Source organism: Otolemur garnettii, unplaced genomic scaffold (assembly GCF_000181295.1).
Source record: "Otolemur garnettii isolate 467f Iridium unplaced genomic scaffold, OtoGar3 scaffold00180, whole genome shotgun sequence".
Lineage (NCBI taxonomy): Eukaryota > Metazoa > Chordata > Mammalia > Primates > Galagidae > Otolemur > Otolemur garnettii.
Window position 1 is genome coordinate 3,130,269 of NW_003852575.1, and position 19,480 is coordinate 3,149,748.

Below are 19,480 nucleotides of genomic sequence, written 5' to 3' on the forward strand. Positions count from 1 at the left end.
GATGGTCTTCACAAATATATTTCAGGTGCTTTGGAGTGGCTCTGTAACTGGGCAGTCTTGGGACCAACAGAAAAGAGGAGAGAGGCGTGGCAGGAAGAGCATCCTTGTGAACAAAAGGTGGGCGATCAGTGAAATAGCATGAGCCTCAAGGAAAGGATTCTTAGGGTAATGGAGGGTCCAAATTGGGGGCAGAGCCCTCAACTGTCTAATCCTATAAATTCATTCATTCAAAATTTGGTTTATCACCTTTCCTTCTTCCTGCACCACATTGAGCAGATAAATCAATCGTCCATTCTTAACCTAGTTGTGTGCTGGGTGTCTATGTATGCCAGACATCATTAGGAACTGAAGATAGAGATTCTGTTAGTTCTCTAGAAGGGCTCCTGCCTCAAAGCCAGCAATGGGCAACTACATTATTAGGTGCCTTAACAAAGCCACCTTTGTGACAGTGTCCCTCTATGTGCCCCAGGAGGTGTAGGAAGTAAGAAGCAACTGGATGTCAGAGATTGGCTCCCATGTATTTGTTGTAGAAGCCGACACACGACTTAAGTAGGACTCTGCCAGGAGGAGGATGATAAAATAGTATCAAGCAGATGGAATGACACAAGTATGCAATGCAAGAGGTGATGAACACTGAGTGGTTGGAGGCAGCAGAAGAGGTTCCTGGGAAGGAGATAGAAAGGGCCACCAGCTCCCAAAAGCTGTCATCACAAATCATCACAATGTCAACGCAGGGTGAACGATCAGTGACTTCCATTTCTATAGCCAAAACATGAAGGGCCATTTTGTCCTTAATTTTCCATCTGCTTCTGGTTGACTTTGGGGAAGAAACCTGTGAGAATAGGACAGATGCTTGTGCATCAGGGAATGGGGAGCCCGACTGTCTCCAGCTAGAGAACAATCACACTTGTCTCCCCACCCTTGCATTAGGCCCACAGTATTTCCTTTTGTTACTTCTTTTTGAGACAGAGTCTCACTTTGTTGCCCTCAATGGAGTGTTGTAATGTCACAGCTCACAGCAACCTCAAACTCTTGGGTTAAAGTGATCCTCTTGCTTCAGCCTCCCAAGTAGCTGGGACTACAGATGCCTGCCACAATGCCTGGCTATTTTTTGTTGTAGTTGTCACTGTTGTTGTTTAGCAGGCCTGGGCTGGGTTCAAACCTGCCAGCCCTGGTGTTATCTGGCCAGCGCCCTAACCACTGAGTAACAGGCACCAAGCCTCTTTCTGTTCCTTTTAACTTTTGTCATTGTGGTAATATAGACATAAAATTTACCATTTTAACCACTTTTAAGAGCACAGTTCAGTGGTGTGGCTGTGCAACCATCACTGCTATCCATCGCCAGAACTTTTTCATCTTCCCACACTGAAACTTAGTACCCATTAAACAAAAACTCCCTATTCTTCTCCCTCAGCCTCAGCCAACCATCATTCTACTTTCCATGAATTTACCTACCCTAGGCACTTCATTTAAGTGGATCATACATATTTGTCCTTTAATCGCTGGCTTATTTCACTTAGCTTAAGGTCTTCAAGGTTCATCCATGTTGCAATTTCCTTCCCCTTAAAAGCTGAATAACATCCCATTGTATGGTTAGACCACATTTTGTGTAGTCTTAATACCCATCAGTGGAAATTTGAGTTTTTTCACATTTCCTTGTTTCAAAATTTCAGTGTTCACCGTTTAGCTTTTGAGAACATTGGTATACAAATACATGCTCAAGACCCTGGTTTCAATTATTTGGAGCATATATATACCCAGAAATGGGCCTGTTGGATCACATGGTAATTCTATTCTTAAATTTTTGAGCAACTGCCAGACTGTATTTGCGTTTTGTGAGATAGTCTTGCTCTGTTGCCTAGGTTATAGTGCAATGGCATCAACATATCCCACTGCAACCTTCAAAGCCTGGGTTCAACTTTCCTAATGCTGCAACCCTTTAATACAGTTCCTGTGGGTCACGACCCACAGGTTGAGAACCGCTGGCTTAAGTGATCCTCCTGTCTCAACTGAGTAGCTGAAACTATAGGTGTGTGCCACCATACCCAGCTAGTTTTTCTTTCTTTCTTTTTTTTTTTTAGACATGAGTGAGGTCTCGCTTTTGTTCAGGCTGGTCTTGTACTTCTGGCCTAACTCATCTTCCTTCAGCCTCCCAAACTGCTGGGATTCCAGCCATGAGCCATTGTACCTGGCCTGAAACTGCCATGCTGGGTTTTTTTTTTTTCTTTTTTTTGAAACAGAGTCTCACTTTGTTGTCCTCGGTAGAGTATCCTTGTGGCATCACAGCTTACAGCAACCTCAAACTCTTGGGCTCAAGCAATTTCCTTGCCTCAGTCTCCAGAGTAGCTAGGACTACAGGGCCCCCCCCACAACACCCAGCTGTTTTTTTAGAGATGCGGTCTCACTCTTGCTCTGCCTGGTCTTGAACCTGTGAGCTCAGGCAATCCACCCGCCTCAGCCTCCCAGAGTGTTAGGATTACAGGCATGAACCATGGCACCTGGCTGCCATACTGTATTTTATTTATGTATTTATTTTTATTTTTTTAGAGACAGAGTCTTACTCTATCCCTCGGTAAAGTGCTGTAGTGTCACAGCTCACAGCATCTTCCAACTCCTGGGCTCAAGCGATTCTCTTGCCTCAGCCTCCCGAATAGCTGGGACCACAGGTGTCCGCCACAATGCCTGGCTATTTTTTGTTGCAGTTCGGCAGGGGCTGAGTTTGAACCCACCACCCTCGTATATGGGGCCGGCACCCTGCTCACTGAGCCATAGGCGCAGCCCATGTTCAAAACTTTTAAGGAGTGGGCATAATGTACAAGTACTAGAAAATAGGGCTTACTTTTTTTTTTTTTGCTGTTTTGGCCGGGGCTGGACTTGAACCTACCACCCCCAGTATATGGGGCTGGCACCCTACTCCTTCCAAGGCTTTTTTTTTTTTTCCAGTTTTTGGCCGGGGGCTTGGTTTGAACCCGCCACCTCCAGTGTATGGGGCTGGCGCCTTACTCCTTTGAGCCACAGGCGCTGTCCGGCTTACTTTTCTGTTTAAAAAATTTTTAACTGAGTCTCACACTCTACAGCAGCAGTTCTCAACCTGGGGTCAAGACCCACAGGAACTATATTAAAGGGCTGCAGCATTAGAAAGGTTGAAAACCACTGCTCTATAGACTCAGCTAGCCTGTCTTGTCCTTTAAAACATACTTCATCATCCTTTGAAAACAAGAAACCACTTTCTGTGTGGACTTGTGACCCTAGAAGGAGCTAGTTTTTCAGGAAGTCACCAAGGGTGGGGCAGTTTCAGAAACTGTCTTCCACACATGACCAAACAGAAACAGTTTCTCTATTTCCAGTTTCACTTTCTCAGGACTGTGGTTGACTTAAGTTTCCATTCCTGGCTCTGCCTCTCTGAGCCTCAGTTCTGCTGGCTCTGTAGAATGGGTAATAATCCCTATATCCTCAGGGTATGGGCAGCGGTTGGGGCAGGGGCTCTGTGGCAGGGACTAGTTCATGCTCAGACTTAAGGGCTATACTCCCTCCATCTCCCTCCTGTTAGAACATCCAGTCTGTTCTGTTTGCCTTGCCCACCCTTGGCAACCACCACCCCTTCCACAACATTGATGACCCTCCACTGTGGTGACTTGGGCCACGTGACACTGCTGGTAGGACGTGAATTCGAGTAGCTGTCTTCAAAGAGAGGGGCAGAAGCTCCTCACGCTCATCTTTTAGGTACTCCCTAATGGGAGCTTCAGAATATCAGAAATGCTAATTTTATTTGTCCTCATGGTTTTTTTTTTGAGACAGGGTCTCACTCTATTGCCCAGGTTAGAGTGCCATGGCATCAGCTTAGCTCACAGCAACCTCAAACTCCTGAGTTCAAGTAATCTTCCTGCCTCAGCCTCCTGAGTAACTGGGACGGCAGGTGCCCACCAGAATGCCCTGCTAATTTTTCTATTTTTAATAGAGGTGGGGTTTCACTTTTGCTCAGGCTCTTCTCAAAATCCTAAGCTAAAGTGATCCTCCTGCCTCAGTCTCCCAGAGTGCTATGATTATAAGCATGAGCCACCACAACTGGACTTCCTCATACTTTAAAAAAAATCTCCATTTTCTTTTTTATAAAATATGTAACAGGCTGGACACAGTGGCTCTATTCCTTTTATTCTTTTGTCCTTTTAGTTTTTGTCATGAAACCCCATCTCTACAACCCTAAAAGGCACTGCTATTACCACCCAATGAGAAAACTGAGGTGAAACATATTTGCCAATGATGGTGTGCAGGTAAGCTGAGAGTCAAACCCAGAGCCTTCACCCTCAGCTACAATGCTATACACCTTAACAAGAGAACAGTTTGCTCATCTGGCCTAGAAAGTGAAAGGCACTGTGGTCTAGTGGCTGAAGAGGGGACAGGTGGCAAGCAGGTCTGGAAGGTGGACCGTGGTCAGTGGCAGAGAGAGCCCCACAAGGGCGCCAGGAGAGGATGCTTAAGGGAAGCTGACAAAAGACAGATGGGCTTGGGAAGAGCGGGGTGAGATGCTGCCAAGCCAGAGAGCTCCATTCCCAGGGAAGGATTATTTTAATGTACAACTCTGTCTGCACAGTGGTCAAGACATCCCAGAAAGGAAAGAAGGAAAGGAAGAAGCCCAAAGGAGAGCATCCCTGACAGCCTTTCAGGCCTTACAGTTCCAAGGCCTGAAACCTTGACTGATTTATAGTAAATAGAAAGTGTTGAAAGGTACATCAGGCATGTGACTAAGGTTTCAACTGACAGAATTTAAAACAATGTACTTCTCATGCAGTTAAAGGGCAAACATGATTTCAATGGGCAAGGGTTAACTATATTGAAATTCTCTTTGGAGTGCTCAGCTCTGCTGACTAGGAAAAGGGCAATTATTATTCCTAGGAGACAATGTATTTTAGTTTTAAATGCAATGCCAAAATAAATGCTGAAAAGATATTTGTGTGAAAGGTGAAAAATAATATTCTTTTAATGAGTTTAAACTTTTAGAGAGATATTCTGAGAAAGACCCAGGTATCTGCTTCAATGACAAAAAAAAAAAAAAGCTGACTTCATACTTTGCTTCATATTATAAATTTTGTGCTATTCTTAGATTATATATTAACTTTATTTTCATTACATAAATTGAAGAATAAAGAAAATCAGATCCAGATATATTACAAAGCATTTAGGGAGGTGTGTTTTGTTGCCAAACAGAAAATTATCTGAAATCTGCTTTTGCAATTGAAAAGGATGTATTTAAAAGCACTGTCCTGGCTCCTTTCTTATTTGGAATATACCCTTATTTTCATTAAGGTACCAATAAATGAAGTAAACAAATTCTCTCATAAGGTCAACATTCCGGATGTTCCAAAAAATCATACTCGACACATTCTTCCAGTTGTTTTAAGACCCTTAAGCTGTCCGTGGCAGGAACCTCTAAGAACGGAGCTTCTGAGGGATCAGCAGACAGCTGTCTCTGGGCTTTAAAAGCACAGTTTAGAGTCCTGAAGAATGGCATCAGCTGCCCAACGCTGGACACAGAATGTTGGCGCAGAAGAGGGAACTCACTCTTGATGATCTCATCGGAGCTGCTAACTTCCTGCAAAAAAACATAAGAATGGCGTGGCTTTACTGCCACGGGCTGCAGATGCCCGTGAAACACGCATATTTACAGCAAAACCTGAGATTAGTTCTTTAGGAAAATTCAGTATCAGCACTAATGACTCAATCTCTAGGTTCCCATTAACATGCTCCCTCAGGGTCTCACACTGAACCCACCCTGACTCCAGGCCCTTGTCATTTTCCCTACTGGGCTTTGCCTCTTCTTGGACCCTAAGAAACAGAAGAACCTGGGGAGCAAAATGAATTCCACATGACTGTGCTATCAGGAGGCTTTGCCTCTTAGCAAGAGAGGTGTCCACATGACACGAGAGCAAATAAAGATGGAATTTATAATCACATCAAGTGTTTTGTTTTTTTTTTTTTAGTTTTCAAGGTATGTTTATTGGTATAAAACCAAAATAAGGCGATATAATTCTCTAGTGCCAATCAGCTTTATAGAACTAGGTGAAAAAGATTTTCTCTTGCAATTTCTTTCTTTTTCTTTTTTGCAGTTTTTGGCCAGGGCTGGGTTTGAACCCACCACCTCTAGCATATGGGGCTGGCGCCCTACTCCTTTGAGCCACAGGCGCCACCTTGTTTTTCTTTTTTTGAGACAGAGTCTCACTTTGTTGCCCCCAGTAGATAGAGTGCCATGACGTCACAGCTCACAGCAACCTCAAACTTTGGGGCTTAAGAGATTCTCTTGCCTCAGCCTCCCAAGTAGCTGAGTCTATAGGTGCCTGCCACAATGCCTGGCTATTTTTTGTTATAGTTGTCATTATTGTTATAGCAGGCCTGGCCAGGTTCGAACCCGCCAGCCTGGGTGTATGTGGCCAGCACCCTAACCACTGAACAACGGGCTCCGAGCCAGAGTGCCATTATTGTTGTGTACTTATGAAACAGGTCATCATCCTTTACCTCATTACATTTCCTCAATATAAAATTACCAGTGACTATCCAATCAGTTCTAATTTCTCCGTTTCCAAAGAAGCCAAATAAAGGGACCCTAGGAGAAAACTTTCTAAATGCATCAGCCTCAACATTCCCCTTGGCTCTATAATACTGAAAGCCCCTGCCAGCGTGCAAACATGAAGCCAGTGGTGCTCTGCCTGGGAATGCTGGTGGCTCCGAGGCGCTGCACTGCAGCTGCAGTAGCCCTTTTCATCATCGACATCCTCGATGAGGAGCATGGCGGCCCTCTGGATTTGGTATCCACTAAATGACAGCCCAACCACACTAGCGGCATCAATATCCAGAGGGTTCCTAAAATTTTTTACAAGGATTGGCATTGTTTTAGGAACAGCTAGCTTTTCAAGGGCAAATGCTATTTCCATACTTTCTTTTCCTTGCTTTCTTGCGGCCATGAACTCTTCCAGACTAATGAAAGTTTCTCAATCACTGCGTGTGGTAAGATGCTAACATTCTCAAGCTCCTCCGCTGCCACATGAACCAAGCAATGCCCCTCTGGGTGGCCGGCCTCAGCCAGGCCTGCGAAGGTCCAGGTCACTCCAAAGGGTGGGCAACACTCTGCACACACACTCCCTCCATAAGCGGCACAGGCCGGACACTCATGGCAGTGCCCTGGCGGGCAGGAAAATAAACACCCGCTCCACCACCTCCTCTTCCTGGGTCTGCAGAGGAGGAGCTGCAGCCAGTTCCACCACGGCCCACTGGCTCCATTCCTCACCCAGCGCCCTGAGCAAGCTCTACAGCGGCCCTGGAGGACTGCACCCACCAGCACAGGGCTGCCAGGTCACAGTACACTGATAACCACATCAAGTTTTAAAATGAAGATTTTGAAAGTTATTTGATGTCATTAAAATCAAGTGGCATAGGAAGTCCTTTATTTTCTAGAGATAGTCTTATTTTGTCACCCTCAGTAGAGTGCCGTCACGTCACAGCTCACAGCAACCTCCAACTCCTGAGCTTATGCGATTCTCTTGCCTCAGCCTCCCGAGAAGCTATAGGAGCCCACCACAACACCTGGCTATATTTTTTTTCGTTACAGTTTGGCTGGGCTGGGTTTAAACCCACCACCCTCGGTATGTGGGGCCCATGCCCTACTCACTGAGCCACAGGCACTGCCCACATAAATGTGAATTTTGTTTGTTTGTTTGTTTGTTTGCAGTTTTTGGCCGGCGCTGGGTTTAAACCCACCATCTCCAACATATGGGACTGGCACCCTACCCTTTTGAACCACAGGCGCCACGCTATGAATGTGATTTTTAAAAAGGAAAACATTTACCCCATATTTTAATTTTAGAAGTTCTAGAATCCTGACAGTGTGAGGTTTGCATTCTTGGTGATTCTCCTCTAGATCTGACAGAAAGGCAGGGTCTTCTGTGTCCACTTCTGGAACAAATGCCCATCTGTAACTGGAAGAGACAAGCCCGAGGTCAGGCATGCTGGCTCAGACCCCTTCAACAATTTTAAAAAGTTTTATTATGATATAATTCACAGATCATACCCATGCCAAGACGCACAATGGCTTTTATTATATTCATAGAGCTGTACCGCTACCACCACAATCAATTTGAGTATTTCATTACCCCCCAAAGAAATCCTGTACCCCTCAGCTGTCATCCCTCAGTCCCCTGTACCTCTAGACAACCACTGATCTATACTGTCCCTATAGACTTTCTTGTTCTGGACATCCCTCATGAACAGAGTCAGACAATGTATGTCCCTTTGTGTCTCAATTCTTGCACATAGCACAGCATTTTGAAGGCCCATCCCTGTTCTAGCGCGTATCAGAATTTCATTTCTTTCTGAAGCTGAGTCGTATTCCATTGTATGGATATACCACGTTATGTGTCCATTCATCAGCTAACGGCCATCTGGGTTGTCTCCACTTTTTGCCTATTATAAATAATGCAGCTATGCACATTTGCATACATCAGCACCTATATTTTAGAAAACAGACTTTTTTTCGTGGAGCAGTTTTAGGTTCACAGCAAAGCTGAATAGAAAGTACAGACAGTTGCTATACACCCCGCCCCCCAAGTATAACCACCTCCCCTACCACTGACATCCCGCCCCAGAGCAGTACATCTGTGAAAACTGATGAACCTGTATTGACTTGCCATAAACACCCAAAGTCCAGACTTTACTTGAGGCCCCCCTCTTGGTTTTGTACATTCTGTACAAAGGTACAGGTGTATAATGACATGCACCCACCATCACAGAATCACACAAGTGGTTTCACTGCCCTAAGAGTCTTCTGTGCACCCCGATTCACTTCCTCTTCTCTTTTCAGCCCCTGAAAGCTAATGATTACTGTCCCTGTGGTGTTGCCTTTTCCAGAATGTTACGTGGTTGGACTCACACAGTGTGTAGCCTTTTCAGAGCGGCTTCTTCCACTTAGTAATGTGCACTTTAGAGGACATACTTTGAAAGCATAGACGTTTCTACAGGATTAATCTCTTTGCAAGAGGAGGGCAGAGGGAAGCCGCCTCTGGGGCCAGGCATGAAATCAAATGAATGAGCAGCTGCATTAAGCCTCCAGGAAATGTAAGCACAAGGGGCAAAGTGAATTGGAGACGACATGCTCCAAAATAAAGGCATTTGTATCTAACTGAACACAGACAAAAAAAAAAAACAACAACAACTACCCAAATGTAGTGAGGACCTCCAGTGAGTGACGCCTGTTTTATAAGTATTCAGTAGCGAAACCCAGATAAAGACACACACCCCACAGAAATGCAGTCATAAATACTGCTGTCAGCCAAAGTCAGAAAACCACAGACGTTGCAAGTAATACGAAACTTGGTGTTTAGAGTTGGCTCACCGGTCGCTCGAAACCTATACTGTGGCTTCCCATGAACTGTACTAAAAAACAAGTGAAAGTGCTTAAAGAGGAAAAAAAAATCACCTACTGCAAAAAGGACACATGATCTTATATGACTTACATTTGAAATAATGGCATCTTGTCGGGTGGAAACGAAAGAGCTGTGTCCAAGAACTTGCAAGCTGATAAGTATAAGATGAGTTCACTCTGGGGTATCTCCCCAACTGCAGGCCCATTTCCATCCATAACTGACACTTTAATTCTGTTTATTTTGTTGTTGCTTCTATAAATTTACAAAAAAACCTCTTGTTATAAATTCATTCACATTCACCTTTGAAATGTCCTTAAGAAGGATTTTCTTTTTTTTTTTTTTTTTTTGAGACAGAGCCTCAAGCTGTCCCCCTGGGCAGAGTGCCGTGGCATTACAGCTCACAGCAACCTCCAACTCCTGGGCTCAAGCGAGTCTCCTGCCTCTGCCTCCCAAGTAGCTGGGACTACAGGCGCCCGCCACAATGCCCGGCTATTTTTTGGTTGCAGCCGTCATTGTTGTTTGGCGGGGCAGGGCTGGGGATTCAAACCCGCCACCTTAGGTGTACGTGGCTGGTGCCTTAGCTGGTTGAGCTATAGGTGCCGAGCCAAGAAGGAGTTTCTAAGAAATTTTTAAAATAGCCAGTCCCGGCTTGGCACCTGTAGCACAGTGGTTACTGTGCCAGCCACATGTACCAAGGCTAATGGGTTTGAACCCGGCGTGGGCCATCTAAACCACAATGACAACTGCAACCAAAAAATAGCCGGGCATTGTGGCGGGTGCCTGTAGTTCCAGCTACTTGGGAGGCTGAGGCAAGAGAATCACTTAAGCCCAAGAGTTTGAGGTTGCTGTGAGCTGTGATGCCATAGCACTCTAATAAGGGCAACCAAGTGAGACTCTGTCTTAAAAAAAAAAAAAAAAAGCTAATACCTCACAAATACTTCAAGAAAACAGCATTTAGCATCAGATAACCCTGTATCATAAAGTGATATCCATTCATCTTCCCTTTTCATGGGTGCACAGACCTGTACAACTTACCTCAATGACTCATCTTCTTCTTTTAGATCTTCTTCAAGCTGTATAAATGTCTGAATCTGAAAATGAAAAGATGCAGTCAAGTTACTGGTTGAGAGAGTTTTAGTTATTGACAGAGAATCTCATTCTGTTTCCTGGGCATTGGTGTCACCATAGCTCACTCCAGCCTCAGTCTTTTGGGCTCAACCCATCATCATGCCTCAGCCTTCTGAGTAGCTGAGACTATAGGCATGCACACCACACCTGGCTAATTTTTAAAATTTTTTGTAGAAAGAGGGTCTCATTTTTTGATAGAGAGAGGTCTTGCTTGCTATGCCACTCAGGCTAGTCTCAAACTCCTGGGCTCAAGTGATTCTCTTGTCTCCAACTCAAAGTACTAGGATTACAGGTGTGAGCCATGACACTTGGCCTTGAGAGAGATTAAACCTACCCAAATTTATATTTCTATAAAAAAGTAGCAAATAATTAGGAATTCAGGTGGCAGTAAGGGAGTAGGCAGAAGATGACAGGTAGGGAGTAGGCAGATGACATGTCTCCTAAGTTGTGACTCTGGAGTATGGCTCCATTGTTTTTTAACATATTAATCACTACCTACAATAATTATTTGTAACATGATTTAAATTCAAAGTAAAATAACAATGAACAACCAAACCTGTCACCCAACTCAAGAATCTAAACGTAAGCTACAGGTACTGTTCTGCTGACTCCCTCCACCTCTATTCCCTGCCCCACTTTTCTTATCCCCTCCTGCTCCTATAACCACAATCTTATATTTTGTGTTTATCATTACGTTGCTTTTGAAAAAGTACAATATATGTATGTATATATCCTTCAATAGCACAGTGTTCCATTTTACTTGTTTCTGAATTCTATAAAATGGTATTAAACAACAAAAAAGTAATGGTACAAATTAGCCACATTAGCACCTGTGGCTCAGTGGGTAGGGGGCTGGCCTCATATACTGAGGGTGGTGGGTTCGAACCCAGCCCCGGCCAAACTGTAACAATGGTATTAAACAACAAAAAAGTAATGGTACAAATTAGTTGGAATAGCTGACAGATAAGATATCAAATACGATTATAGGATAAAATACTCTCTATTTAACCAGAACCTATGTACAACCAACCCAATAAAAAAACTAAAATTAAACATATATAAAGAAGTACATCATATGTCAATGAAAAGAATTTTAAAGTATAGGCGGCACCTGTGGCTCAGTGGGTAGGGGGCTGGCCTCATATACTGAGGGTGGCGGGTTCAAGCCCAGCCCCGGCCAAACTGCAACAAAACATAGCCAGGCATTGTGGCAGGCGCCTGTAATCCCAGCTACTCAGGAGGCTGAGGCAAGAGAACTGCCTAAACCCAGGAGTTGGAGGTTGCTGTGAGCTGTGACATTATGGCACTCTGAGGGCGATAAAATGAGATTCTGTCTCAAAAAAAAAAAAAAAAAAAAGAATTTTAAAGTACTTTTTTTTTTTTCAGTTTTTGGCCAGAGCTGGGTTTGGCCCAGAGCTAGCATATGGGGCTAGCGCCCTACTCCTTTGAGCCACAGGCACCGCCCCTACTTTTAAAAGCTCCAATCGTTCAAGAGTACCATACTTGGATCGGCGCCTACGGCTCAAGCAGCTAAGGTGCCAGCCACATACACCTAAGGTAGCGGGTTAGAATCCAGCCTGGGCCTGCCAAACAACAATGATGGCTGCAACCAAAAAATAGCCAAGTGTTGTGGTGGATCCCTGTGGTCCCAGCTACTTGGGAGGCTGAGGCAGGAGACTTGCTTGAGCCCAGAAGTTAGAGGTTGCTGTGAGCTGCGATGCCACAGCGCTCTACCCAGGGGGACAGCTTGAGGCTCTGTCTCAAAAAAAAAAAAAAAAAGAGTACCAGACTCATACTCACCAATTCAGAGACCATTATTGGCCACAATGAAGTCAAATGTTGAGGAGAGATTCTTAGCAGCAAAACTCTGAAAAAAAGAAACATCTGAGCAGCAACTATGGATGTCTGTCCAACTCTGAGATTGTCTGTCAGGCGTTCTAAGGAAAGAAGATTTTAAAGATGTCACACAAATATGCAGTTTGGGGTTTCTCATTAGACTAAGTAGAAAAATAAAACTAACTGCTTTGACATTCTGCTAACAACCTGGTATAAGAAACGAGTGTTAGAGGCACCTAGTCTACCCCGAGTCTTCCTCTTTGTGAAGTACAGCAGCAGTTCATGCCCTCGCCACGGGAAGAGACCCAAATGACTCTTCCTTACACTCCCGCCACAGCTGAGCAGAGAGGCATCCAGAAATTCAATGCATGACCAGTAACTTAAATTTTCAGCTAAGAATATGAATTCTAAGACAGAGAAGATAAAGACCATCCTTAGTGAGTGATGGACTTCAACAATCATATAGACGACATCGTATTTTGAGGGTGGTGGGCAAGTGAAAGAACAAGTGAATAAAACAGATATTTTCAGTAAATTTAGATTTGATGGTCACGACAAAAACTCTAGTTCCTGCAGAGGGGGATGAAGTTGCAAGGTACGGTATCTAACCCTTAATACGCGGTTCTCCACTTCTCCACGAAAATAGTTATTTGCAGAATGTGATTCTTCCCTCCTACTCCGCTGCAGCTTAAGGTTTCTTTCTTTTTTTTTTTTTTTTTGAGACAGAGCCTCAAGCTGTCACCCTAGGTAGAGTACTATGGCATCATAGCTCACAGCAACCTCTAACTCCTAGGCTCAAGTGATTTTCCTGTCTCCGCCTCCCAAATAGCTGGGACTACAGGTGCCTGCCACAGTGCAAGGCTATGTTTTGGTTGCAGCATCATTGTTGTTTGGCAGACCTGGGCTAGAATTGAACCTGCCAGCTCAGGGATATGTGGCTGGCGCCTTAGCTGCTTGAGCCACAGGCGCCGAGCCAGCAGCTTAAGGTTTCTTAGAAATTTAACAAATTGCTAGAGCAAACAGTTAAACAACAGTCATGCTACTAAGATTTGCTATAGTACGTTACTAATAAACTTCCTTTTGTTTGAGCTGTCTTAAGCTAATTTTTATTTCTTGCCTTTAAAAGTAGTAGGACCAAATGAAAGATCATGCATAGCTCAGATACTTGACTTTTTTTTTTTTGCAATTTTTGGCCAGGGCTGGGTTTGAAACCACCACCTCTGGTATATGGGGCCGGTGCCCTACTCCTTTGAGCCACAGGCATCACCCGACACTTGATATTTTTTTTTTTTTTTTGAGACAGAGCCTCAAGCTGTCCCCCTGGGTAGAGTGCTGTGGCATTACAGCTCACAGCAACCTCCAATTCCTGGGCTCAAGCGAGTCTCTTGCCTCTGCCTCCCAAGTAGCTGGGACCACAGGCGCCCGCCACAACGCCCGGCTATTTTTTGGTTGCAGCCATCATTGTTGTTTGGCGGGTCCGGGCTGGGGATTCGAACCCGCCACCTTAGGTGTACGTGGCTGGCGCCTTAGCCGGTTGAGCTATAGGCGCCGAGCCGACACTTGACATTTTAAAGAAGTATTTTGCACTTCTGGTTCTAGATGAGTTGGGGTAAGCATATTACATATTATTCCTTCTTTAGTTGCAATGAAAACTTTGAATAAATACATAAATCAACTATGAGAAAACTGACGGGTGGGAGAAAAAAGGGTAAGACTGGCTAGAAACCCTGGAACGTAGGGAATAACTTGGTGGTATGTTCTCTGGACTTGTTTATTTTTGAATTTATTCTGGCCTGGGCATCTGAGAAGATTATAATTCGGAATATGCAAAAATCTCAACTTCAATGGAAAAATTAATCAAAAGACACCAATACTGGCTCGGCACCTGTAGTACAGTGGTTATCGCACTAGCCACATACACTGAGGCTGGCAGGTCTGAAACCTGCCCGGGCCAGCTAAACAACAATGACAACTGCAACAGAGAAATAGCCAGGTGTTGTGGCTAGGGCCTGTGGTCCCAGCTGCTTGGGAGGCTGGGGCAAGAGAATCCCTTGAGCCTGGGAGTTTGAGGTTGCTGTGAGCTGTGATATTATAGCATTCTAACGAGGGTGACATAGCGAGATTCTGTCTCAAAACACGCACACACACACAAAACACCAATACTGAGATAACATGGAGGTTAGAATTATTGGAAAAGGCCCAGGCGTGGTGGCTCACACCTATAATCCCAGCACTTTGGAGGCCAACACAGGAGAATCACTTGAAACTAGGAGTTCAAGACCATCCTGGGCAAGATAGTTAAGACCCTGTCTCTACAAAACATAAAATAATTAGCTGGATGTGGTGGTGTGTACCTGTATCCTAGCTACTTGGGCTGAATGAGAGCACTGTTTGAGCCTAGGAATTCAAGGGTATACTGAGCTATGACTGTATTACTGTATGTTAGAATGGGAGATAGAGTGACATGCTATTTCTTAAAAATATACGCACAAGGCTCGGCACCTGTGGCTCAAGTGGCTAAGGCGCCAGCCATATACACCTAAGGTGGCGGGTTCGAATCCAGCCCAGGCCTGCCAAACAACAATGATGGCTATAACCACAAAATAGCCAGGCATTGTGGCGGGCGCCTGTGTCCCAGCTACTTGGGAGGCGGAGGCTGGAGACTTGCTTGAGCCCAGGAGTTGGAGGTTGCTGTGAGCTGTGATGCCACGGCACTCTGCCCAGGGGGATAGCTTGAGGCTCTGTCTCCCCCCCACCAAAAAAATATATATACACACAAAAAAAGAATTCTTGAAAAAGGATTAAAGCTACTATTAAAAACACTCCAATAAATCAACGATACACACTTGAAACAAATAAAAAAAAATAAAGTCTCAGCAAAGAAATGGAAGATATACAGAAAAGCCAAATGGAAATTTCAGAACCAAACATACAACCATAGACATAAAACAACTCACCACAAGAGTTCAACAGCAGGATGGAGGTAACGGGAAAGAGGGAAGCTGACAACAGATTCAATTATTCCAACTGAGTGAAGGAGAGAAAAAAAGCTTAAAAAAAACTGAACTGTCTCAAGAGGCCAGTGTGACAACAAGAGAGCTAACATTTGTGTCATCAGAGTTCCAGAAGTAGAGGAAAAAAAATACAGATTTGGAAGAAATAATGACTGAAAACGCCCCAAATTTGGTGAAAGACACATCTATAGATAAAAGGTGGCGAGTGAACTCTAAAAAGGATAAAAGCAAAGAAATCCACACCCAGACACGTTACAATCAAACTTCTGAAAACTAAAGACAAAGACAAAAATTCTTGATAGTAGCCAGACTGAAATGACACGTGATCTAAAGGGAATAATAATTAGAATGATAGCAGCTTTCTCATCAGAAACCAGGGAACCAGAAAGAAGGGGCACCTTTTTTAAGTGTGAAAGTAAAGAACGTCAACCTAGAATTCTATTTCCAACAAAAGTATCCTTCAAGAATTAAAGTTTTTTTTAAAAAGCCCTGAAAATAAAATAACATGAATGAAGGTGAAATAAAGAGTTTAAATGAAGGAAAACTAAGAGTTTGTTGCCAGGGGGTCTATTCTTTTTTTTTTTTTTTTGAGACAGAGCCTTAAGCTGTCCCCCTGGGTAGAGTGCTGTCGCACCACAGCTCACAGCAACCTCCAACTCCTGGGCTCAAGCGAGTCTCCTGCCTCAGCCTCCCAAGTAGCTGGGACCACAGGTGCCCACCACAGCGCCCAGCCATTTTTTGGTTGCAGCCATCATTGTTGTTTGGCGGGCCCAGGCTGGATTTGAACCTGCCACCTTAGGTGTATGTGGCTGGCGCCTTAGCCACTTGAGCCACAGGCACCCAGCCCAGGGGGTCTATTCTAAAAGAAAAGCCAAATGGAGTTCATCAGATGAAAGGAAATGACAAGGGAAGTGACAGGGAAAGGATCAGCAGGCTCTTGGGTAGAGGGGACTATGCAGGGAGGGACTGGAGGAGCTGCTTTGTGCAGATGACATGTTTTCAGTCCTGCCTGTGGTGTTGCCCACGAAAACTATGGTGACACTTGCGTAGAGCTGGATGTACAAATAAAGAAGGCACATGAAACCCAGTGAAATCTGGAAAAGGTGACAGTTGAGTTAATGGTATTATTCCAATGTCGACTGCCTGGTTTTGATAATGGACTGCAATCAGATGAGATGTCACCCCAGGAGAAGCTGGACCAATCATGTGCGTATATGGGAACTCTAAGTGCAATTTTCATAATTTCTTAATCTATTTCAAAATAAAAGTATTTTTAAAAAGCACTTTATCCAGATAGGGCATATTTAATATTGGTACTCCAAATTAAAGCTAAACTCATGTTTATTTTTTCACCACGATGATTTATTTTAGAACCCAATTTTCTTTACCCTCTAATATTCCTTTCTTAGCTGAATGATAGCCTTACAAGCAGACAGCCTCTGCCCGCATGACTGTCACAGGCTGTGATCGTGAGGCTGACCCTTCAATCACTCTGAGCCCTTATCTGTGAAACCAGACTGAAAGCCCTATTCTGCCTACTTCAAGTCACAAGTGCCCTGCTCATGACCACAGTCTATCATTGGAAACCAAATGGCTCAGATTTCCATTCAGGTTTTGCCAATTAGTGGCAGCAAAACTTTAGGCAGGTGCTAATCTCTCTAGTATCAGTATCCTGATGTAAAAGTAAAGCTAACACACCCATGACAATGAGGAAGACTTACAAGGTGGGAGGTAGTCCCAACAGACAGGACGAGCCACACTTGTCCAGCTCAAAGGGAAAACAGAACTTCCTCTAAATCAGTGGTTCTCAACCTTCCTAATGCCATGACCCTTTAATTCAGTTCCTCATGTTGTGGTGACCCCCCAAGCATAAAATTATTTTCATTGCTACTTCCTAACTGTGATTTTGCTACTGTTGTGAACTGTAATGTAAACATCTGATATGCAGTATGTATTTTCATTGTAACAAAGGGGTCATGACCCATAGGTTGAGAACTGCTGCTCTAAATCTTTCCAATCCCTTAGAAGCCTTTGTGAGGGGCAATGCCTGTGCTCCTCTCATTATAAAAAACATAGCATCTTGCCCTTGTTTTTTTTTTAAATAATTGCTTTCGGCTTATTATAGTTTCTTTCATGATCAATGTAAAGTTTAAAACATTTTTATTGCATATATTTACGGTGATGCTACAACATGATGTGCAATATACACGAGGGCTGTCCAGAAAGTATCCAACTATGCACTATGAAAAGCATGTATGTAGTGAAGTGATTACTACAGTCAAGCAAATTAACAACCAAATCATCTCATACCTTTCTTTTTTGTGGCAAAAGCACCTGCAATCTGCATTCTTGACAAATTACCAGCATACGATGTAATGAACCATAACCCTCCTGCTGTACATCAGACCTCTAGACTTACTCATCCTGCAGAACCTGCATCTCCCCTACCTGCCGATGTGAGCTGTGAGGCTGCCAGCACTCTCAGCCGAGGTGTGCAGAGCTACTCAGCTCCCCACCCCAGGCACATCGTTTGTTCTCAGTACCACCTGCCGGTGCCACAAGATCAGGGGAAAGGAACCCCACAAGGTAGCCCAGAAGGAAAATGTTAGAAATTCTCTAATCCTGCCTAATTAGGACTAAACCATTGACAGCTCAGAAGATTTCAGATGCATCTGTTCTTCTGAGAGAGACGTGGGCATCACTGCACCAAAGGGCATCCTGAGGTCAAGTCAAGGGTCCCAAGACTGTCAGAGAATAGCCCAGGACCTCACAGAGGCTGGGCCGACTAAGTAGGACATTATCCTAGAATGATGACAGCTACAGGAATGTGCTTTGAAAACTTTCAGGCAATCAAAAATGAGGGCTAAAATGCTTATTTATTTATTTTTTTTAGAGACAGAGTCTCCTTGTTGCCCTTGGTAGAATGCCATGGCATCACAGCTCACAGCTCACAGCTCACAACCTCCAGCTCTTGGGTTTAGGTGATTCTCTTGTCTCAGCTTCCTGAGTAGGTGGGACTACAGGTGTCTGCCACAATGCCCGGCTATTTTTTTGTTGCAATTTGGCCAGGGCCAGGTTTGAACCCATCACCCTTAGTATACGGGGCCAGCCCCCTACTCATTGAGCCACAGGCGCAGCCCTAAAATGCTTATTTTTTTAAACAAGTAGTATTTTTAGAAATACAGCAGTTGAACTATCTAAAATGAAGGGAAGTTATTTAGAAATGCCTCTTTCTCTAAAATCTCAATAACCACCTCCATTCTTTTTTTTTTTTTGGTGCAGTTTTTGGCTGGGGCTGGGTATGAACCCGCCACCTCTGGTATATGGGGCCGGTGCCTTACTCCTTTGAGCCACAGGTGCTGCCTTTCACCTCCATTCTGAGTCAGCATTATGCTGTCTTTATTATATATATGACTATGTTATATAAATAACATATGCATATTATAATATTTAATATTACTAAATATTATGGAATATGTAGTTATAGTGTAGAATATTTAATATTATTGAATATGTATATGCATAGTTTAATCAGGTTTAATATTACTAAATATTATAGAATGTGATTATATTGTTAATAATTATGGTCATATCAATATTATAAGTATATATTATACTGTAATGTCACAATGTTAACAACTGATATATATATCATACTTTTCCGTTTTGAGACAGAGCCTCCCTGGATAGGCTTGTCACCCTGGATAGAGTACCAGGACATCATAGCTCACAGCAATCTCCAACTCCTGGTCTCAAGGAATTCTCCTGTCTCCGCCTCCCAAGTAGCTGGGACCACAGGGGCCCACCACACCATCTGACTTTTTTTTTCTTTTGGTTGCAGCCATCACTGTCGAATCCCAGGCTGCATTTGAACCTACCAGCTCAGATGCATGTGGCTGGCACTTTAGGCGCTTCAGCCACAGGCACTGAGCCTATATTGTTTTGTTTTTTTTTATTAAATCATAGCTGTGTACATTAATGCAATCATGGGGTACAGTATGGTGTTTTCATATACAATTTGAAATATTTTCATCAAACTGGTTAACATAGCCCTCATGTCATTTTCTTAGTTATTGTGTTAAGACATTTATA

The 19,480-nt window shown here is 43.8% G+C and overlaps 1 protein-coding gene across 1 annotated transcript in view; it reads right to left on the reverse strand.

Moving 5' to 3' along the window:
- Positions 1 to 5,081: 5,081 nt before the first annotated feature.
- The window catches only part of DOPEY2 (dopey family member 2), a 131,445-nt gene continuing 117,046 nt past the window's right edge, over positions 5,082 to 19,480 (reverse strand). Inside the window, exons 33-37 of the mRNA XM_003800666.3 lie at positions 12,339 to 12,475; positions 10,446 to 10,501; positions 9,501 to 9,662; positions 7,838 to 7,967; positions 5,082 to 5,590 (exon numbers count right to left, since the gene is read on the reverse strand). Of these exons, the coding sequence (XP_003800714.1) occupies positions 5,342 to 5,590; positions 7,838 to 7,967; positions 9,501 to 9,662; positions 10,446 to 10,501; positions 12,339 to 12,475 (734 nt within the window). The 3' untranslated portion in view covers positions 5,082 to 5,341. The remainder of the gene's footprint in view (positions 5,591 to 7,837; positions 7,968 to 9,500; positions 9,663 to 10,445; positions 10,502 to 12,338; positions 12,476 to 19,480) is intronic.